General features: G+C 37.1%; 2 protein-coding genes across 10 annotated transcripts in view; one reads left to right on the top strand and one right to left on the bottom strand.

Annotated features, from left to right (window-relative positions):
• TTPA (alpha tocopherol transfer protein) overlaps positions 1-3,150 on the bottom strand; it is a 60,814-nt gene extending 57,664 nt beyond the window's left edge. For 2 of the 3 annotated variants that reach the window (XM_045455130.1, XM_045455132.1), the window contains exon 1: positions 2,887-3,098. In XM_045455130.1, coding sequence (XP_045311086.1) covers positions 2,887-3,098 — 212 coding nt within the window. Of the gene's footprint in view, positions 1-2,886 lie in introns of all 3 variants that reach the window. The other variant, XM_045455136.1, reaches the window with a different exon arrangement.
• Positions 3,151-3,357: 207 nt separating this feature from the next.
• The window catches only part of YTHDF3 (YTH N6-methyladenosine RNA binding protein 3), a 40,222-nt gene continuing 24,067 nt past the window's right edge, over positions 3,358-19,512 (top strand). Inside the window, exons 1-4 of one of the 7 annotated variants that reach the window (XM_045455125.1) lie at positions 3,358-3,586; positions 4,178-4,202; positions 7,521-7,666; positions 9,983-10,068. In XM_045455125.1, coding sequence (XP_045311081.1) covers positions 7,609-7,666; positions 9,983-10,068 — 144 coding nt within the window. In that variant the 5' untranslated portion in view covers positions 3,358-3,586; positions 4,178-4,202; positions 7,521-7,608. Of the gene's footprint in view, positions 3,695-3,754; positions 3,978-4,177; positions 4,203-5,636; positions 5,656-7,520; positions 7,667-9,982; positions 10,069-19,512 lie in introns of those variants that run through there. The other 6 variants (XM_045455123.1, XM_045455127.1, XM_045455126.1 and 3 more) reach the window with 6 other exon arrangements.

The following is a 19,512-nucleotide window of genomic DNA, read 5'->3' as shown; positions in this document are numbered from 1 at the left end:
CACAGTACTCATATAAAATTTTAACAAGTCAATATCATAGTATGTACCTACAAGGGAAAGGAACTGTTAATTATTATTTACGCTGTGTCAATCATTATACTTGTTACTTTGTTTATATATATATATATATATATATATATATATATATATATATATAGTTTATTTATTTTGAGAGAGAGAGGGAGAGAGAGAATCCCAAACAAGCTCCGTGCTGTCAGTGCAGAGCCCGACACAGGGTTCAATCTCCTAACTGTGAGATCATGACCTGAGCTGAAATCAAGAGGTGGATGCTTAACCGACTGAGCGACCCAGGCACCCCTATACTTGTCACTTTAAATACAATTGATTCTTATTATTCTTGTGTTTCTGTACTTGCAAATGCCTACTCAGTTAAAATTTATTTGTAACCCTGAAATCAACACTCTAGTACGAGCTAAGGAAGTCAATCTGGGTAATTATGCACACAGTTTGGTATTAACTAGTTATCTCCCATCACCTACCATCCCCTTCTTCCTTGGTAGTAAACTCTCTGACACACGGCTGCCCAGAATGTTTTCCAAGTTTCCTTCAACTAGGTGTTTTCATAAGACTGTTCTAGATAGTAGGAGGTAGACAGAAGTAGGAAATGCAATTTCTCAAAATGTCCATGAAGGAGAGAGACATGCTTTTCTTCACCTTGCTTTCTTTTGGTAGGAATATATGATGCCTGGAAGTTGAGCAGCCATCTTGGATCACAGTGTTATCGTGAGGACGGTGGACCAACAGGCTAGGAGTCTGGATACCTAACACTGTGACAACAGCCCAAGCCCTGGACTGACAATGTCCAGATTTATATGTATACACACACACACACACACACGTATATATACACACATGCATATATATATACATATATATACACACATACATATGCACGTGTGTGTGTGTGTGTGTATATATATATATATATATATATATATATATATATATATATATGAGAAAAACAGACCTCTAGCTTAAGTTCTTGTTATTTTGGACTTGATGTCACCTGCAGCTGAACCTAATTTGAACTGATAGAAAAAGTCATGCAGAAATGCAGGTCTATCGCTTAGAGTTACAGAGAAGTAGAAGTCTACTGGATAAGGCACCGGGATGGCTGACGGGTAAATGGGGGCTGAACCCTAACCTACCCACTCCTTTCCAAGCTTTGAAGAGTGTTTTGTTTACCAAGAGCCTGATATATACTGGTGGCCCTGTAGAAAAGTCAAATTTTGTCTAGAATCTAAACTCTAGAGCAGCATTTTCCAAAAATTTTCGAAAATTTCATCTGCATACTTCTGGAAGAGATGATTTAAGGTAGTTCCCTTGAAGTACTTCAAACAATAATATTTAATACTAAATTAAATGGGCTTATGTTTCATGGTAGTTACCACTCCATTCTGCAAATTCAGACCTCAGTGCTAGGAAGCGCAATAAGCAAGGAAGGAGACTGTTGAAGAGCAGAAATGAAAGAGAACAGAAAGCTCATGCAACATCATGTCATTAGGCAGTATTTTATGGTGGCTAGAGCACAAGCTCTGGAGCCAGACTGCCTGTGTTTAAATCCTGGCTCCCAGTGACTAGCTGTGTTATTCTGTTTCTTAACCTACTGTGTGCTAGTTTTTGCAACAGAACTCAAACACAAAGATGCTGTGAGGATTTAAATAATTACAGTGCCTGACATATAATGAACATTCACTCAATGAACGAAAGCTATTCCCACCATTCTGGTAATTGTTTAGCAAAGGAATCTGAAACTGGCCATGCTTGTTGGAAGCTCACTCTTTGCCAGGAATTGTACATATCTGACCTTACTTTATTTATTAGGAAACTAAGTCTTAGAAAGTTTCAGTAACTTTCCCAAGGTTATGCAACTAATTCTAGCCCAGTGAGAATTCAAACTCCAGTGGGTTGGATTCCAAAGCCATTGTTTTCAACAAAGATAATTAAGGACAAGGCCTGTAAGATTTCACAAGCTTCCTCTTGTAGATTCTTTCCCCCCTCATAGCATGTAGCAGCAAACTCTTGCACGCCATAAAGTTCTGTATGGGAATGAAGAATGGGTACACCGCAGATTGAGAAGAGTAATTGGAAGGGTAGAAGTCTTGGGAAGTGGCAAGAGTGATCAACCTGAGCTGAAATTCCACCTGAGTCCCTGGGACTTGTGGCAAAATAACAGAGTATGGGAAGCTGCCCTGATATGAAAAATGCCTCTTGGTGATTTACAAGAAGCAGTAAACTCTCAAGATAAGTTCCAGTTCTGTTTCTCAGTGCTTCTAAAATGCGTTGTAGTGTAAAACACAAAATGAATCCTATCATTCAACAATTTCATACTTTCTCAATTATCACTTATTTGACGGCGTTTAAGTAAAGAAAAAATTTACTAATCTAAATTATTTCTTTTTTTAGAGTCCGCATTATATCTGTTAGGCAAGAAATCTTTGTCTTTATTGCAAAGACATTATTTCAACATAAGTTTCAAAATCTTGCAAATCGGCTACTTTCGTTTTGCCAATTTGCAAAAGAGTAACTTTACCAGTTTCTTTTGAAATTAACTTCTCGACTGAAAAGCTTCGCATAACTATGCGTACCTTTGCCGAGGTAACTTCTTCGACAAAATCAACTTAACATTAGGGGAGGGGAACACAAGTGTAGGAATTGGGTGGTAAATTTGGCTCCAGAGGTTATGGAAGCATTGTGAGTTATTCTGAGCATGTGCCTGGGTTTTGGTGAGAACCAACACTTGCCGGCGCACCTCCTATTTGCTTTTAAGTGTTAGTGCCCAGAGCTCTGACCTAGCCACTTTCGCTGCACGTGCGAACTCTTGCGGAAGGCCCAGCAACTCTGTCCCGAGGGTGGTTGACTCACCCAGCCGCCCACGTGGCCGTGGATGGCCTCAGGAGGCTCTGGCGGAGGCCCTGCCACCGCTGCTCGCGCACCCGGGGCGGTGCGGCGGTGGCTGCGACGCTGCAACCCACCAACGTCCTCTCCGTCATAAGGAGGGCGCCGCCGGCCCTGCGCCTCCGGCCCGGCTCCGCAATCCCTGGCAGCCGCACTTCCTGCCCAGAGTGCGCTGGCATCCCATTCCGGCCGGCTTCCCGCTACAGCCGCCCGCCGCGCGCCCCGCAGCATGCGAGCCCGACCAAAAGAAGCCGCAGAAGCGACCCTGGAAGGTGGCGCTCGCGGCCGCACAGGCGCACTGCCTCCCCGGCGCCTGCGTCCAGGGGCCGACCCGCGGTCCCCGTCTCCGGTGACGTGGCGACGCGCAGGCGGAGCCAAGGTCGGTAGCAGGCGGGTGGGTGGGGGAGGAAGAGCGAGGTGAGCAGGGACGTCAGAGTGGAGAGCGGAAGGTCAGGGAGGCTCGGAGCGGAAGTGAGACTAGGGAGTCTGTCCGCCATTGTGGACCCGAGGAGCGGAGAGCGAGAGGGGGAAGAGCAGCCTGCACGCCGAGCAGAAGGGCCCCCTCCACGGACCCCCGAGCGCGAGGCCGTCTTTCTGGCTTCTCGGCGAGCGGCGGCAGCGGCGGCGGCTGGATCAGTCACTCGGCCGAGGGCGGCAGCCAACTGCTGTGAGTGCACGGGGAGAGGCCCAGGCGGCGGCGGCGGCGGCGGCGGCGGCGGCAGCAGCAGCAGCTCTCGGGTTGCGGTGAAGAATGTCAGCCACTAGCGTGGATCAGGTGAGGGAGCAGAGGCCTCAGGCTCGGCGAAGGCCCGAGCCCCGGAGCTCCACCCTCGCGTGGGGCTCGGGCTCCTCCCCGTCGCCGCCGCTGCCGGCCCCATAACGGTGCTCTGGGCTCAAGTTGCTGCGGTCTTGCCGCCCGGGCCGGGGCGTGCGCCCTGCCCCCGAGCCTGCGGCCGAGGCGGGAGGCCGCGGGGCCGCGGTGGGTGGGGGAAGGACCGCTCCTAGGGGGCCTTAGGGCACATCTGAGGGCGGCCGACGTGGGGCTGAGACCAGGCGAGGTCTGGGAGACGGGTTTTGAGTGGCGGGTGGGAGGTTTAAAGACTGGGGGTGGTTGGGAAATTGGAGGCTATGGAGGATGTGGTGGGTTTTACTCCTACGCGGATTGTTGAAAATAACTTGTCTTTGATAATGCCTTTGATTAACACACTTTCTCTCTCTTTTTTCTTCTCATTATCACACCTTCCGTCTTGCTGCGCAGAGACCTAAAGGGCAAGGAAATAAAGGTGAGTTTGAATATTTTTCTCTTATTTCTTAATGTTGGTTCGATGTGACTTCTAAACTTTGAGAGGGCCTTTTTGCACCATTTTGGGGGGTTGGTTGGTTTGTGTGTTTTGAAATGTATGTTTAGAGAAATATTCATCATGGCTAAAGCAGCGAAATGCTGTCCCAAACTTCTGTGGTTCTCTTGCTTTGAAGCCACTTTCATAGAAACCAGAGTGGCAGGAGAAACAGTTTTCTTCGTTGTATCTCAGTTAAGGAGGTACTAGGAATGTGGTGACATGTCTTTAATTTTGCAATTTATCTGTATTATGTAACTTCTGCCACAAAAATTTCTACAAATGTGTGCAGATAAGTGGACATGGTGTTCGACATTGCTAGGTTACACTGGAGAATGCAACTCAAGTTGTATTCCATGTCACGTTAGTGAAAATTGTACTGTTAATCACTGGTTCTACTGAAGTCAGTTGCAGTGAGGCAGTAACACCAGAGAGATCAAAACTGAACAGGCGCAGTCCTGGTGGCAAGGTGTGACTGAAGCTGGTATTTTAGAAAGGACTGAGAAGGAAATAGTTTGTGAGGTTTCTGCTACGGTGATATGATTTAGTCTTTAAAAAAAAAAAAAGTACTATTGAAAGTAAAGCATTAAAAAAAATAAGTGTATTTTGTGTCTCTTAATATGGAAAATACAGTCAACTGACTGAAACATTATGACATTAATCATGTGACATTATTAAGTATAGAACAATAACTGCTTTCTTGGGACAGTGCCAATTAACATTACAGTGAATTATATATTTATAACATTTTGTGATAGGCCTTGATATCAGACTAAATAGAATTATGTTTCCTGTTTTTTATTTCAGTAGTATGGTATTACCTAAAAAATAAGATGTACAGTAGCTTTTGAGATACAAGCTCACAGTCTTTATTGGTGTTCTTTATACTCTTAGCGTTTTTATTTGCCTTTGCAAATTCGAAAAGAATAGGTTTTGAGTACTCAGCTCAGTTAATTTTCTTTGAGTTGTAGTGCATTTTATTTGAGAATTTGTACATACCAGATAAATGGCACTGTATCAGATACCATGAATTCACCATGAATTTCTTTTGATTAAGGATGTATTTTTGGGGAGTATGTACGTATTTAGAAATTTCAGTTTTTAATTTTTAGAGGTAAAATTTTAATTTTAGAATTATTTTCTGTTGTAAGCATAAACTTCAATTCGATGTTGTTTATTTTAAATGTTTTAAAATATTCATTTGTAAATTTGAAAAGAATGATCCATTAATTTTTTTTTTTTTTGCTAGTCTGCTCATGAGGAAGTATATAGACTTGGAGATATATGAAATCTGTGGTCATTATTGCCTAGCATAAATTATTTTATCCTAGATCTGTGGGGAGGTGGCACTTTGCAAGGCTATTTGAAATGCTAAGTGTTTTGTGTTACCTGCTCTAAGGTAAGTATGCAAGTTCAATGAAGTACATACTTGTTTGACAAAACAACATAAAGCATCTACAGCATTGTAAGCCATTACTGAACTAATCTGTGATATAGTCATTTCACTTAGGTGGTATCTTTGATGTTATAGTTATAAATTACCTATGACACTATTGCATATTGACTATAAATATTTTTTGGTTATTAAAATTTTTTTGATCCATCAGTGTTACCTCTTTTAGATGTATTTAGACACACAAAAGTATTTATGTGGATAGCTCTTTATTCTAAGAAATTTTCTTTTTTTCACCCTTATTGTCCCGTTCATAGTTTTATCCATGGATAGAACGATGGACTGGGATCACTAGGAGACCTGTGTTCTAATACTTCCTGTGGCTACTGACTTGCCAAGTGAGCCTGAACACATTGCACCTTTTGGTCAGAATTTCCCCTTCTATCTATAAAACGAAAGTGGTAATTCTAGCTGTAAATCCTATTGTGTGTTATGAGGAATGACAATTACGGGAGTCCACTGCTCTGGTGGCCATTTTATTTGCTGGATTTATTTTCACCTGCCTCACCTCATCTATTTTTAAGGTGCAGGGAGACTTTTTCTAAGACATGGCAGGAGGGAAAAACTCTACTGGCCTAAAAGTATTGGTAATCATTTAAGATGCTTTAAAATGGTACATGCCGCAAGCGCACAAATACACATATACATTACTTGTATTTTTATGCCCCTGCAGGAAGAATTACAAGGCGAAGGCAGCACTCCAGTGAACTGATACAAGTAGCTATGTGTGTGTTTGAGAAAAACTCCTGTGCCTTAGCTGACTTGGTTTTCAAGCTAGTAGAAGTGTTTTACAGTTATTCTGTTTACTTTTGTGAAGCAGAAAGCAAAGTTATTTTTCTTGAACTACAGCCTGAGTGGTTTAAGAATATGAGTACTAAACTTGAATTCAGACCTTCTCAAACAGAAAAAATATATGTTGCTGAGGAGTTGTCAGAGTTCTGAAAGCAGAATCCTCTTCAGTTGACTTAATATAATTTCAGAGATGCTGTATTTCTTTTCTGAATTATCTTCATTTGACAGTGTTAGCCTAACACCTGTCTTTAGTGTTTTTGATTTTCTAAGGCTTTTTTCCCTGCATATCCTTAAGGCTATGCACTAACAGCTAAAATGTGAAAGGAATTCTGTATCAATCTCTTTGTAAGGCAAAAATGCTTTCATAGTATACGTTGTAATTCTGGGTGTACTTTTTTTGGAAGTTTGAGTTCTTTTTAGTTAATAGATTTTCCTTATATTAAATATTAGAACTCTTTTATTATACGTGGCTAGGGTAGTACTGAAGCTTAGTAGAAATTTAAGGCTAGTTAACTATTGGTCCTTTAGTTATTTACTTATATCGGTCTGTAATTTAAAATTGATATTATATCACTGTTATTTATTAATAAGTAGAAGTTTTGCTTGCTAGGATAAAAGGGAACCTCTCCTTTTCCCGCAGGCACCACAGATAAAAGTGTCAGATCCCATACTCCTAGTAGTCTTACTACCAACTTTCTCCTGTGCCTTAAGTGTAAAAATAGACCAGTACATGGAAAGGAGTTTATCTTTGCCCTCCTCTCTCCCCATCCCTTTCCAACAGAGGGACAGAATTGCTTGGTACAACTGCAGGTTAAAAGAATTAGGTTGAATTTGGCTGTTATTTAGTGTTTCAGAAAAGTAGTAGAAAATGCAGTATTCTTTTGTGTCCTCTCCCCACACTCCCTCTGGAAATGATTGCTAAGCACTTTATTGTCATTTTAGGCTTCATTTTATTATTAATCCTCAAAACATTCCTGTAAGGAGATAGAGGGTATATGGTATTGTCGCTGTTTTTGTAGGTGGGAAAACATGATGCACAGATCTGTTGACTTTCCTAACTTGATGTAGTCAGGACCAGAGCAAAGAATCACCTGGCTCCTAAGGCCCATGTTCTATCTTGATTTGACTCTGCTTCATAGAGCAGAGGAAACAGGCGAAGAATCATGTAAGTCATCTGTTCTTTTTTCCCTGAAGAACTTGTACAGACTATGGAACTGGCTTGGATTTCTTTACTATTTAATGGCTTTCAGGTTCCAAGACATTAGTTTGTCATTAAGTAATGTTCAAAAACGACAGTCTTTAAGACAGCTGAATTTCTTAAGGAAAGGTATGGTTTTGAAACTCAAGGGCTAGCTTATTCAGATTCTAATTTAATGCAAATCGCTTGTCAGTATTTGTGCAGTACTTTTGATTAAATATTTTTTTCCTTAGATTGACGTACTCCTTGAATTATCTTTTAGGACTTTTTAGACATATTCATGCATCACTTACGCACAGACTGTATATTTACTTAGTACATGAGAATATTTTGTTCTTAGTCTCAGCATCTTAGAATTAGAAGAGAAAGAATAGAACGGAGGAAATGGAAATGAGTAAGAATAGCACTGTAATATACATGTAGATAGATTTTAAGGGGGTACTTTTTTTTTTGTTTATTATATGAGCAGTATGGGCTAAATTTCTGAGAATCTAATGAATATAAGAAATACATAGTTGTAATTTTGAAATGGGTAGCTGTGTCAGATAATAGTATGTACTAGTGTAATAGTCCAATAGTGTAGTGAAGATTTTTTTTCAAGAGAGACTAGACAGACCCCTTTGATGAAGGGGTGGTAAAGGAGAACAGGTATGTTAGAATCTTGTGGGCTGAAATAATTAGCCCAGCAGAAATAACCTAAGGTACCACCTCTTTATTTTTGGTTTTAGTGGCTGTTAACCTGTTTAAATTCTAGGGAGCATATTTAGTTCAACCTTGGCTCTACTGCAATCCTTACCAAATACAGTTAAACCACCCCGGTGGAGCCAGGATCAAGGTGACCTTCATGTTGCTCTTTTGATATTTGAGGGCAATGTAGTATCATAAGAGGTCTACTTTGAAGGCTTCACAGAGTAGTATCATTTCTTTGAGTGATCATCCCTACTCAGTGGGTGGCAAAGAACTAAGGTATTTCACCTATCTTTGCTCCCGTGCCACTGTCAGCTTATAATACTACATTTTTGGTTATCTAAACTCTTTGGAAAAATTAGGGTAAATCAAAATGTAATGATGCTATAGAGAAACGCACAACTTAAATCCATACCCCCAGCTTTAATTTATAATACTTTGTGACACTGTATTTTTAAGCAATAAATTTTCACATACTGCAGGGTTTTTTTTGTTGTTGTTTCTGAGGGATTAGTCAACATCCGTTAGAAACTTTCAGCTTTTTTCATCTCGCATGTGTTTCAGAAGTAGAATAGTATATTTAGACAGTGTCATTATATCAAGTTTTAGCCTTGTAAAGCTTCTGTTTATGTGGTCCTAAAGAATTTTTAGTCTTATTTGGATCTTGTAATATTTTATGTCAAATCATATCCAAGATTATTGAATACTGTCATTGAATCCTCAGATCAATGAGGTAGGTACTAATAATAACCTCTTTGTATAAAGAGAGAGAGTTAGAGAGGCTGAGTCACTAACTAGATATCACTCAGCTTCTCAGTGTTAGAGTTGGGATTGGAACCCAGGACCTTCTTCTAGTCTGTATTCAAAAGCCCTCTGAGACAGCAGTCAGAATGACAGTTTTATAGAGCATTTTTGGAAATGATCTTTGAACAAATAAGGCATTGTAAACTATTCTCTGGTTTTCTTATGTGTTGGAAGAACAACCATGGTTCTCTTTAGTGTCTTAACTTTATTTGTGCTTCCAAGTGAAAGTCTTTATAATATTTTGGTTTAGAATTAAGGCCCCTTTTCTTTAGATTTTTTATAATTTATTCATTGTGATAACTGCTTCAGTGAACTTTAGCCACTTTCTTTAAGACATTTACTCTGACTTTAGTTACAAAGAAAGTTAATTTCGTTCTTTATTTGCCTTTATTGGACTAATATAAAGATATAATAAAGGTAGAGAACATTCAGGATTCTATGATCTACAACACTATTTGAAGTTATTTTAGATTCAAATATAATATTAGGGAACCCTTCCAACAATTTAATTGCTTACTACCATGTTGATATTGGGGTGTTTACATTATGTTTTTGGTAATGGGAGGTGTATATAGTTTATGTAATCTTGGGTATATACAAGCTTTGTAAGTTTTTGGTGACACATAAATATTTGTATCTAAATCAAGTTAAATTTCTAAGAGGATTTTTTAATGAAAAGAACAACTCAGGATAACTTTTTCTGAGTTGGTTGAAAAATACTGAAAATTTTAGGTTATTCTGTCAGTTTCATAAAGGTAATTACCACACATCTAATATAAACATATTTTTTAGTTTCAGTACAAAACGGTTCGATTCATCAAAAAGATGCTGTAAATGATGATGATTTTGAGCCATACTTAAGTAGCCAGACAAATCAGGTAAGTCTGACAGTCCCATATTTAGGAAATTAAACTTACATTAGTATTAATTGATTTTTCAAATAGATGTCTTAATTGAATGAGGCTAACCATAACATGTATTAATCTAGTGTGCCTGCATAATAGTGAATAGCAGTTGCAGCTTTGTGGTACAGGAGAATTCTTTAGAAATTCTACCTGGCTGAAACTAGAGTGCGAAATACAAAGATTTGAAGATGGACATTATTTGTATGCGGTATGGTTAGATTTTTTTTGAACGTTGAATTTAACCTTCTAATGTCGCTGCCATGTCTTTATAGCCAAAGCAAATTACAAGATTTAATTAGCTACACATTTGTGGGAAAGGGCTAGTTTATGCCTGAAATTTTTGGTTAATATAGTGTTTTCTTTTCCAATTTGAGTTTTGTTGGTAATTAAAGTTTTAATACAACTAGGTAACGTAGGGGATAGAAGACTTTATAAACATGCTCGCCTTCTGTGTTATAGGCTTGGAGAATTTCATAAAATCAAATAACTGATGACTCTTGAGGTTCTTTTATGTTTGGATTTTTCACAAATAATCCTGTGAATTTGTAAACAGGTATAATTTAGATTTCAGCATTGAAAAACAAGAGTATTCTTTGGTCTCTATATACCATATCTGCATCTGTTTGTTTATTAATAAAAATATGTCCTCACTAGCAATACATTTAAAAAAGAAACTTTCATTGTTAACTAGTGTCTTGGGAGAGAATATTTTGGAATGAAAACTGCTTTTGTTGTTTTGCTTAAAAAACAGTAGATGAAAAATGTACCTTGAAATCTTAACCTCTAGATTTTGTTTACATTGTAAAAGAATAAGGAACCAAATATTATTGCAGACCTTTACAGTTGTAGGGAAAATTTGAAAAGAACTAGTTCCCAATTTGTGGTATGTAAGATTATTTTCAGGACTGTGGAGCGCCATGGTTATGTTCAATCTGATCTACCTCTTGGTCATTTCTTGTTAACCACCCCCTCCTATCTGTTGATCTACATTCCTAGCTTATGTTGGGAGGGAGTAAATAAATGAGAAAATAAAAATGGGTGATAAAATCTATGAAAGTTTGGCTGCTCATAAAAGAATGAAAAAATTCATTCCATACTTAAATAATCTAATTTTCTGATCTCAATAACAGATATTTACTTTCCACCTGAAGGTTGTCAAAGAATGCTATCACCGGAAAATAGAGGAAGATCTTTGTTTTGAATTGTAGTGCAAGGTTTAAAAGAAATATATACGATATTCTATTATATTTGGGCCCATACAGTAATCTCGGTTAACATCTCTTCTGGCAGTGTTTCCAACTTTTTTTGAGTTTGCCAACTTATTTTGACAAATTCTGATACTATGAGGTATAGTAGATATTTTCTCAAAAAGGTCTTCGTGATCAGATAAATTTTTGATATTGTTTTAAATTTTAAATATTTGAATTTTTTTGCTACTTGATTTCATACTCGACTATAATAAAATGATTTTCTAAAGCAAGGATGCAGTTATGAAGATCCTCTGACTTACTTGTTCAGCCTCTGTTTTCAAGGAGTTTTAATGGAATTTAAATGTTTGAAAATTACAACCAGTAAGAATCCTCTTGTTTTACTTGGTAACAGATCTTGTATAATTTATTTGTCACAGGGGCTTAGAGGATTGGTTTTTTTGGCATTCCACAGAGGTGCTTCAGGTCTGCCTAGGGAAAACCAGGGAAGGGCACCCGTGATCCCACCCATGCAGCAACCAGAGCTGTGCCCTTCCTTCTTTTGTCTGTTTTATATATTGGAATTCTGCATAAAATTGCACTTGTAAAAAAAACTTTCAAAGTTTCAGAAAACCATTATTTTTGTAAGAATTAAAAGTATTTATGTAGTGAACCCAATTTTAAGTTTGTCTCATAAAAGTTTCCTTATGTTGGGATAAAAATACCTACAAAGGTTTGTTTTAATGTGGTGTTTAAATAGAAGGTTTTAGGTTTTATATTAAATTGTTATTATAATTTGAATGTATATTCGTATACTGTTTATTTTTTTTATAATTTTTTTTTTTAACGTTTATTTTTGAGACAGAGAGAGACAGAGCATGAATGGGGGAGGGTCAGAGAGAGGGAGACACAGAATCTGAAACAGGCTCCAGGCTCTGAGCTGTCAGCACAGAGCCCGACGTGGGGCTCGAACTCACGGGCTGTGAGATCATGACCTGAGCCGAAGTCGGCCGCTTAACCGACTGAGCCACCCAGGCGCCCCTCATATGCTGTTTAAAGAGAAGTTTTAAAATTTGATGCCAGTAAGGGTGTATTATCCTCCCTCTCCTAGTCAGTACTAGTGAACAGGTTTTAGCAATTATGTTTCTGTAATACTAAAAATAATTATCTGTAATCAGGGCACACATTTACCTTTTAAAGAGTACTAACACTGGAATGTTGAAAACTGGGTTTATTGGACATAAAAATTGAAAATTACCTGAAATCTTAGGAGTTTCACAATTTAATCTTAGGAGTACAAGAATTCAAGTTACTCATAATAACACCTAGGTAAAAGAAAATTTTTTAAAATGGACCTTTTAAAGCAGGTTCGTGAAAACTAGAATTGTTGGTGAAATATCTCAAGCAATTATTCACAGATTACAGTTATGCAAGCATTTATATTTCCTTGCACTGATCTAGCTGAGTAATTGTTTAATTAAAAATTTTTGCAGTTAGATGTGTAATATATCTTTAAAATTAAATGCCTTCATCTGGTTTTAGTATTATAAATAACAAAAATGAATCTTTTATCTGGAAAAGTGGTGAATGTTTTTGGCTAATGATTTAAATTGTTTTGTATACTTAGATCTAATTCGTATCAAACCTAGGGATACTTTAACACAGGTTGTTGGCCTTCTGTGGTAGAGTATTCTGTTTTCTAGTGCTCAGTTTCTTAAGGGATAATTTTTATAGTAATTTAGAAAGTAAATGTTCGTCCTTCAGGTCTTAAAATTAGTCTTCTAAAGTTCCTCAGAATAATCTGATGATTAAGTTGATTGGAAAATTCAGGTTTAACTGGTACTGTTACAGATGCCATGGAATTTATGCATACAAATTTGAAGAATAAGTTGGAAAAATGAAGTTTGAGCTTGTCTGCTTGTATATATGGGGAAATAAATTCCTAAGCATGTTTATCAGAGAAGTGGCATGGAGAGTAAGAAAGTAAAAAATATTTTGAATTTTGTTATTCTGAAAACTGCCCTTAAAGTTTGCATTATCTCTGCCTGTTGGAATGATTTTCTAACTAATAATTCTATATTGCCACTCAGCAGTCCTCTTAAAGTCCGAGTCTGATTGTGGCCCTGTCATGTTAAAGAGTAACCACAGCTTCACAACAGTGGATACGTTTATTATATGAATGGCCTTAAAATTGCTCCATTTCTCTCATCTTTGGTCAACTTTCTCCATCTAATTTGCTTGGGGAAATAGGACTCATTATTTTCTGGAAAAATAAGTATTTTCTGAATATCTTCCTTTATGATCTGTTTTGTATTTGTGTATGTGATTTATACACAGACATACACAGACTCATGTCTATCCCTTCATGATTCTTTTCTCATTCTCCCAGAAAGTTTTGCTTTGGTTGTACTTCCATTATAGTACCTGTCAAGTTGTAGTGTACATGTGTCTTCCTCACTAGACCTGGGAAGTGTTCCAGGTCAGAGACCATGTTCATCTTTGTGTCTCCAATGACTGGCATTGTATCTAGCACATAGTAGGCATTAAGTATTGAATGAATGGATTGGGTTATCTGCTAGAATTAAGGAACAAAGAATTACAGTTGATGAAATATTTAGGTTAACTGGGTACCATGTATAAAACATTTTTTTGTGACATCCTTATGATTAGATATGTGTAGAGTATACTTTTTGAAAAGCACAATAATATTTTTTAAAGTATTAGGAGAAAATACACATAAGCATTAAAAGTATACTAGACATGACCCTCGAGGTCATGACCTGAGCCAAAATCAAGAGTCAGATGCTTAATCAACCAAGCCACCCAGGTGCCCCTTCACTTAACTTTTTAATTCAGAAGTGATTTCTGGAGTTTGAAGTACTCAGGTTCTTAATGGAAAAGTTTTTGTTTTTCTCCTTACAGAAGTACTTTTATTGGTGAATTGTACCTTTTCCATTTTAATTGAACTTATGAGACATTTATAGTTTTCTTTCTTGGAAGGAAAGTTAAAATGGATCTTAGGTTGCTATAAGTGAAAGACTGGTTATAATTGAGTTGTATTAAAATGTCTCAAGTCAGAGCAGTGATCTTGAACTTCTTGTTCAGATTTTCTTAGAGATACTAGAAGAACAATTGATCTATTTCATAAGGCTAAGGAATAATAATTAGAAATGATTTAAAAATGTTAAGGAAGATCTTTTAATCTTTTCTGTATTTTAGTTTCCAAATTAAAAAAAAAAAAAAAAACAACAACCACAAAACTAAAGGTAAAAGGCTTAAGCTCCCATACTTTATATCCATATAGCTCTTTGTAGTTAACAGAGTAGATTTTATTATTTTTTTTTTTTTTTTAATTTTTTTTTTTTTTTTTCAACGTTTATTTATTTTGGGGACAGAGAGAGACAGAGCATGAACGGGGGAGGGGCAGAGAGAGAGGGAGACACAGAATCGGAAACAGGCTCCAGGCTCTGAGCCATCAGCCCAGAGCCCGACGCGGGGCTCGAACTCACGGACCGCGAGATCGTGACCTGGCTGAAGTCGGACGCTTAACCGACTGCGCCACCCAGGCGCCCCAACAGAGTAGATTTTAAAAATCTTTACAATTGGTAAGACCAGCAGGTGTTACTCCCATTTCACCACCAAAGAGTCAGGGTTAGAGAAATATGATCTGAGAGATCACTGACACAGAAAGTAAAAGATTAAAGAATTGAGTCTGTGTCCTTAGCCACTACATCCCAACAGCAGTTTATACTCTTAAGATATGGACTAGGTCTGAAATTATATCATGTGTTTGGTGATTAATTTACATTTTAAAGGGGTAAGTTGTAGTCACAAATGTAACTGTCATTGATTGAATACTTAATGTGTTTTAGACACTGTATCTTTATTTCCTTTTAGTAGATGAGAAAAAAATTCAGAGTTTAAGTAACTTGGCTACTTTCACATAGCCGATGAGTACCTGGTTTGTGATTAGAGTTCAGATACCTCATGACTTCACTTCAACCTTAGGTTAAATGGCCTCCCCAGATTGTGTTTCTAAGTTTATGCTGTGGGTAAAGGGTCTGCGGATCTCTTCTTATAAGTATCTTTCGTTATAGCCAATGATTGTGCCATCACCTGTATTTACCTATTGTTATTTTTCCCCTTCCAAATAGTTTTTTGATAGTGAGGGAAACATCAAACATTTCAACATCATCACCTGTATTTACCTATTGTTATTTTTCCCCTTCCAAATAGTTTTTTGATAGTGAGGGAAACATCAAACATTTCAACATCATTTGGCTTAAAGATTGCATATCTTTATCAAAGAATATAGTAAAATTTCACTATAACTGACCAATTTACAAATAATGAATAAACTATTCAAGTGATTATTTTAACATAAACTGTTCAGTTGATTATGTCTCATTATAACCAGGTTTGAAGTAAAAGGTGAAAGTAAGTTTTGAGTTGTTTTTTTCCATCATTAGTAAGTGGAACTTTTGTTCCTCTTCACTACCAAGGTACATTCCTCTAATTGATATTCCACTTAGCTAGCAATTAAAAACTTATCTTAAATTTAGCAGAACATCTTTTTTAATATTACTATTGAAGCTCTACTAATTCAAAATGTGTTGACCATATCTTTTAAACTCTGAAAGTTTCCTATAGTTTTCTTTTTCTTTTTAATTTTAATGTTTATTTTTGAGAGAGACAGTGTGAGCAGGGGAGGGGCAGAGAAAGAGGGAGATACAGAATCCGAAGCAGGATCCAGACTCTGAGCTGTCAGCATGGAGCCCGACGTGAGGCTCAAACCCACAAATTGTGAGATCGTGGCCTGAGCCGAAGTCGGATGCTTAACCGACGGAGCCACCCAGGTGCCCCTCTATAGTTTTGTTCTTACTAGAACCCAAAATGAAGCCTTGCCTTTAGAATCTGGTTAAGTACTTTCATGGGGCTAAAACTGCTGAAAGAATTGGAAAAATAAATGGTTAGTGTTGTTTGATAAACTGCAGAAAGCAGGCCAGTTACCCACTATACTGATGAAGTGTAGGTGGTGGAAATAACACTGGACAGCTCTATAATCAGATCGGGGACAGCAGTGTGCCTGCTTATTAGCCAGAGCTGTCTGTTTGGTAGCCCTCATGACTAACCGAACGCATTTTAAAGTAATTTAAACTTGCCGTTTTTACAAAGTCTGTAATTGAGAGGTGAAGTAGTAAAAATTACGATTAAAAAAACAATGGAAAAGATCTCTAATAAAAGCCCCCACACCCAAAAGTGTTTGGGCCTGTTCCAGCCCCACAGGTAACAGAGTTGGCGAAATTTGTTTCCCCAGTCTCCAAAGAAAATTGGCTCTGGTTTTTTAGGAATGAGTACAGATGAGACCATCAGTTAAAACAGGGTGGACAAACTATAGCCCAGGGATCAGATCCAGTCTATGCTCTGCACTCTGAAAAAACCCCTAAGCTAGCAGCCTATTTACCCTTTGGCCTTTAGTTTGCTAACCTCTGAATTATTATGGTTACAGATAAGTTAGGAACTTGGTATGTAACTGTGTGAAATTTCTTATCTGTGATGGTGAAATAAGAATATTCAACATAAGTTAGAGGTGTAATTTTGCAAAAAATTCGATTATGAAGAGTTCAGCTTTAAAAACTTTCTACCTGGTCTGAGTTTCCACTCCCACAATAGGTAAGGACTTACTGAGTCCACATTTAATGCCAACATTCTAAATTAAGACTTTGAAACTGATTACCTCCCTATTCAGCACACTCTAGTATTCTTCCCTAATGTGGAATTTATTCACTCCCCTGTATTTTATGTCTTTTTAACTGTAGGTTTTCTTTTAGAATGAATGTATCTGTGTTTTTCAGAAGCAGGCATTCAATAAGTGCTTGGGTGAAGTAAATAATAAACTAATAAATAAAAGGATAGTTTTAGTAACTTTAAGCTGAAAAAAGATAACTTAAAAAATATTTTAATCTATTATGCGTGTTATATTGGCTGACCTGTTCATTTTTATTAAGCTTTTTGGAGTTTTCTGTCATGGGGACGTCCTTGTCAGTGTGAAGCCCTATGAGTGCTTTTATTTTTAATAAATAATTTAGTGATCAGATTATACACACGTGAGTGTGTGTGATCTTCATGGCTAGTAAGTTTAATAATCATTACTAATTTTTTCAAGAAGTTTTTCTTTGCAAACCATTATTGGTGATTTTGAGCTTTCCTGAAAATTTCTCTAGTATTAAATATAGCAGTCAGTATTTCCAGTGTTGATCTGTACGACGATGCCAGTACTGTTGTGGTTTCAAAGATGTTCTTCATTTCCTTCATATTAATATTCTGAGCATTATATAGGTAATAATTAGCTAATACAGTTGAAGAATATACTCAACTAAATTAGTCAACAGTAACCCATTTATTTCCCGTTCTGAATGTAGTTAAAATATACTTATATCAAGTATATTTTAAGAGTCATTGTTTTTTTTTAAATAGTACTAAGTGACAGAATTGTTTTTTTGTCTTTAAGACCAAGCATAGCTGGAAATACTCAATAAATCTGTGTCATAATTAGTAATTTCAATGCAACTTTTATTTGTCTTAAGTTATTTTTTTTTTTAATGTTTGTTTCAAGAGAGAGAATGAGCAGGGTAAGGGCACAGAGAGAGAGAGAGAGAGAGAGAGAGAGAGAGAATATCCCAAGCAGGCTCTACAGGGGCCAATGTGGGACTCAAACTCATGAACTGTGAGACCATGACCTGAGCAGAAATCCAGAGTCAGAAGGTTAACCAACTGAGCCACCCAGGCACCCCTCTCTTATTTTTATATCAGTTTTATTGGAATCATTGCAGAAGACAAAATATTAAGTTAACTTTCTCATAGAGGACAATTTTGACAGTTGCAAAGTGTGTCACAAGTAACTTCATAATAATAAAATATGTCAGTTGCCAATGATAGGCCCTTAAAAGAATGTCATGTGAATACCAGGTAGTATCTATGATGTTACTGTCACACGTTTATATTGATATACTTTCTTGGTGGTAGAGAAGTGGTGGAAATACTTTCTTGAGTGGAACAGAGTAACAACAAAAAAAGCTAAATACTTTGCTCTAGGAACTTTGAATAAGAATGCCTATGTAAATTAAGTGAACAGTCAGCCTTCAGAATGGTATTCATCCTCGCAAGGTGACTTCTAGTTGTCCTGATTAGGTATTAGCTTAATTCTTGCATTTTGCTTAATTCTATACATTCAGAGGTCTGTTCAGTGCTTTAAAAAATCATACCTAAACCAAAGGGTGAAAATCTATTATCAGACATGTTTTTGGCTTAAACCAATTTAAAAATAAATCCTTAAAATGTTTGTTTTTTACATTGGCTAGTAACAAGTTTGAGGTTTTTTTCTTTAAATAGAATTTGGTGTTTTCTTTTATGGCAAATCATTAAATGAATCATTAGTTACTATTCACAAGTAAACATTGATTTAATTGCAGTAATTCTGGAAAAAATTGCAGGAACTCACTATTTCTAAATTAAAATTCTGAGTAGGAAGGTGATAGTTTATTGGGTAAAATTCAGAAATTAGAGTCTAAAAAGTGGCACCTATTATCCCACCATTTAGAAACCACAGTAAGGATTTTGTTTTGATTTTTTTTCAAAATGAGCAAGAGAAAACAAAAAGCAAATTTGGATCATGCCATAGGTATAATCTTATCATTTTTTTCTTCTCATAGTGTGAGCATTTCTTTTTTTTTTTTTTTTTTTTTTTTAATTTTTAATGTTTATTTTTGAGAGACAGAGAGAGACAGAGCATCAGCGAGGAAGGAGCACAGAGAGGGAGACACAGAATCAGAAGCAGGCTCCAGGCTGTCAGCACTGAGCCCGACATAGGGCTCAAACTCATGAACCTTGAGATCATGACCTGGGCCAAAGTTGGACACTTAACTGAGCCACCCAGGCCACCCTTCTTTTATTGTTTCTTAATGAAAGTACAGAATGTAACTGCTAAATTGGATTCCATCATATAGATAGGTATTCTAAAATTCCTCTATTATTTGGCATAGATTCCAGATTTGTTTGATCTTTGCATGTAAGTTTTTGGATACATTAACTGTTTAAAATAAAGTTGGCTGTAAATGATCAGTTTGTGTCTACAGAGTTTATAAATCATATTTTTGTAGAAATGATATTTTTAAATTGTGCCAGAGGATCTGACTCTTAGAAATAATCCTCCTCCTACCCACCTCCTCGC

Source organism: Leopardus geoffroyi, chromosome C3 (assembly GCF_018350155.1).
Source record: "Leopardus geoffroyi isolate Oge1 chromosome C3, O.geoffroyi_Oge1_pat1.0, whole genome shotgun sequence".
NCBI classification, from domain to species: domain Eukaryota; kingdom Metazoa; phylum Chordata; class Mammalia; order Carnivora; family Felidae; genus Leopardus; species Leopardus geoffroyi.
This window is presented reverse-complemented; position numbering and strand designations above follow the sequence as displayed.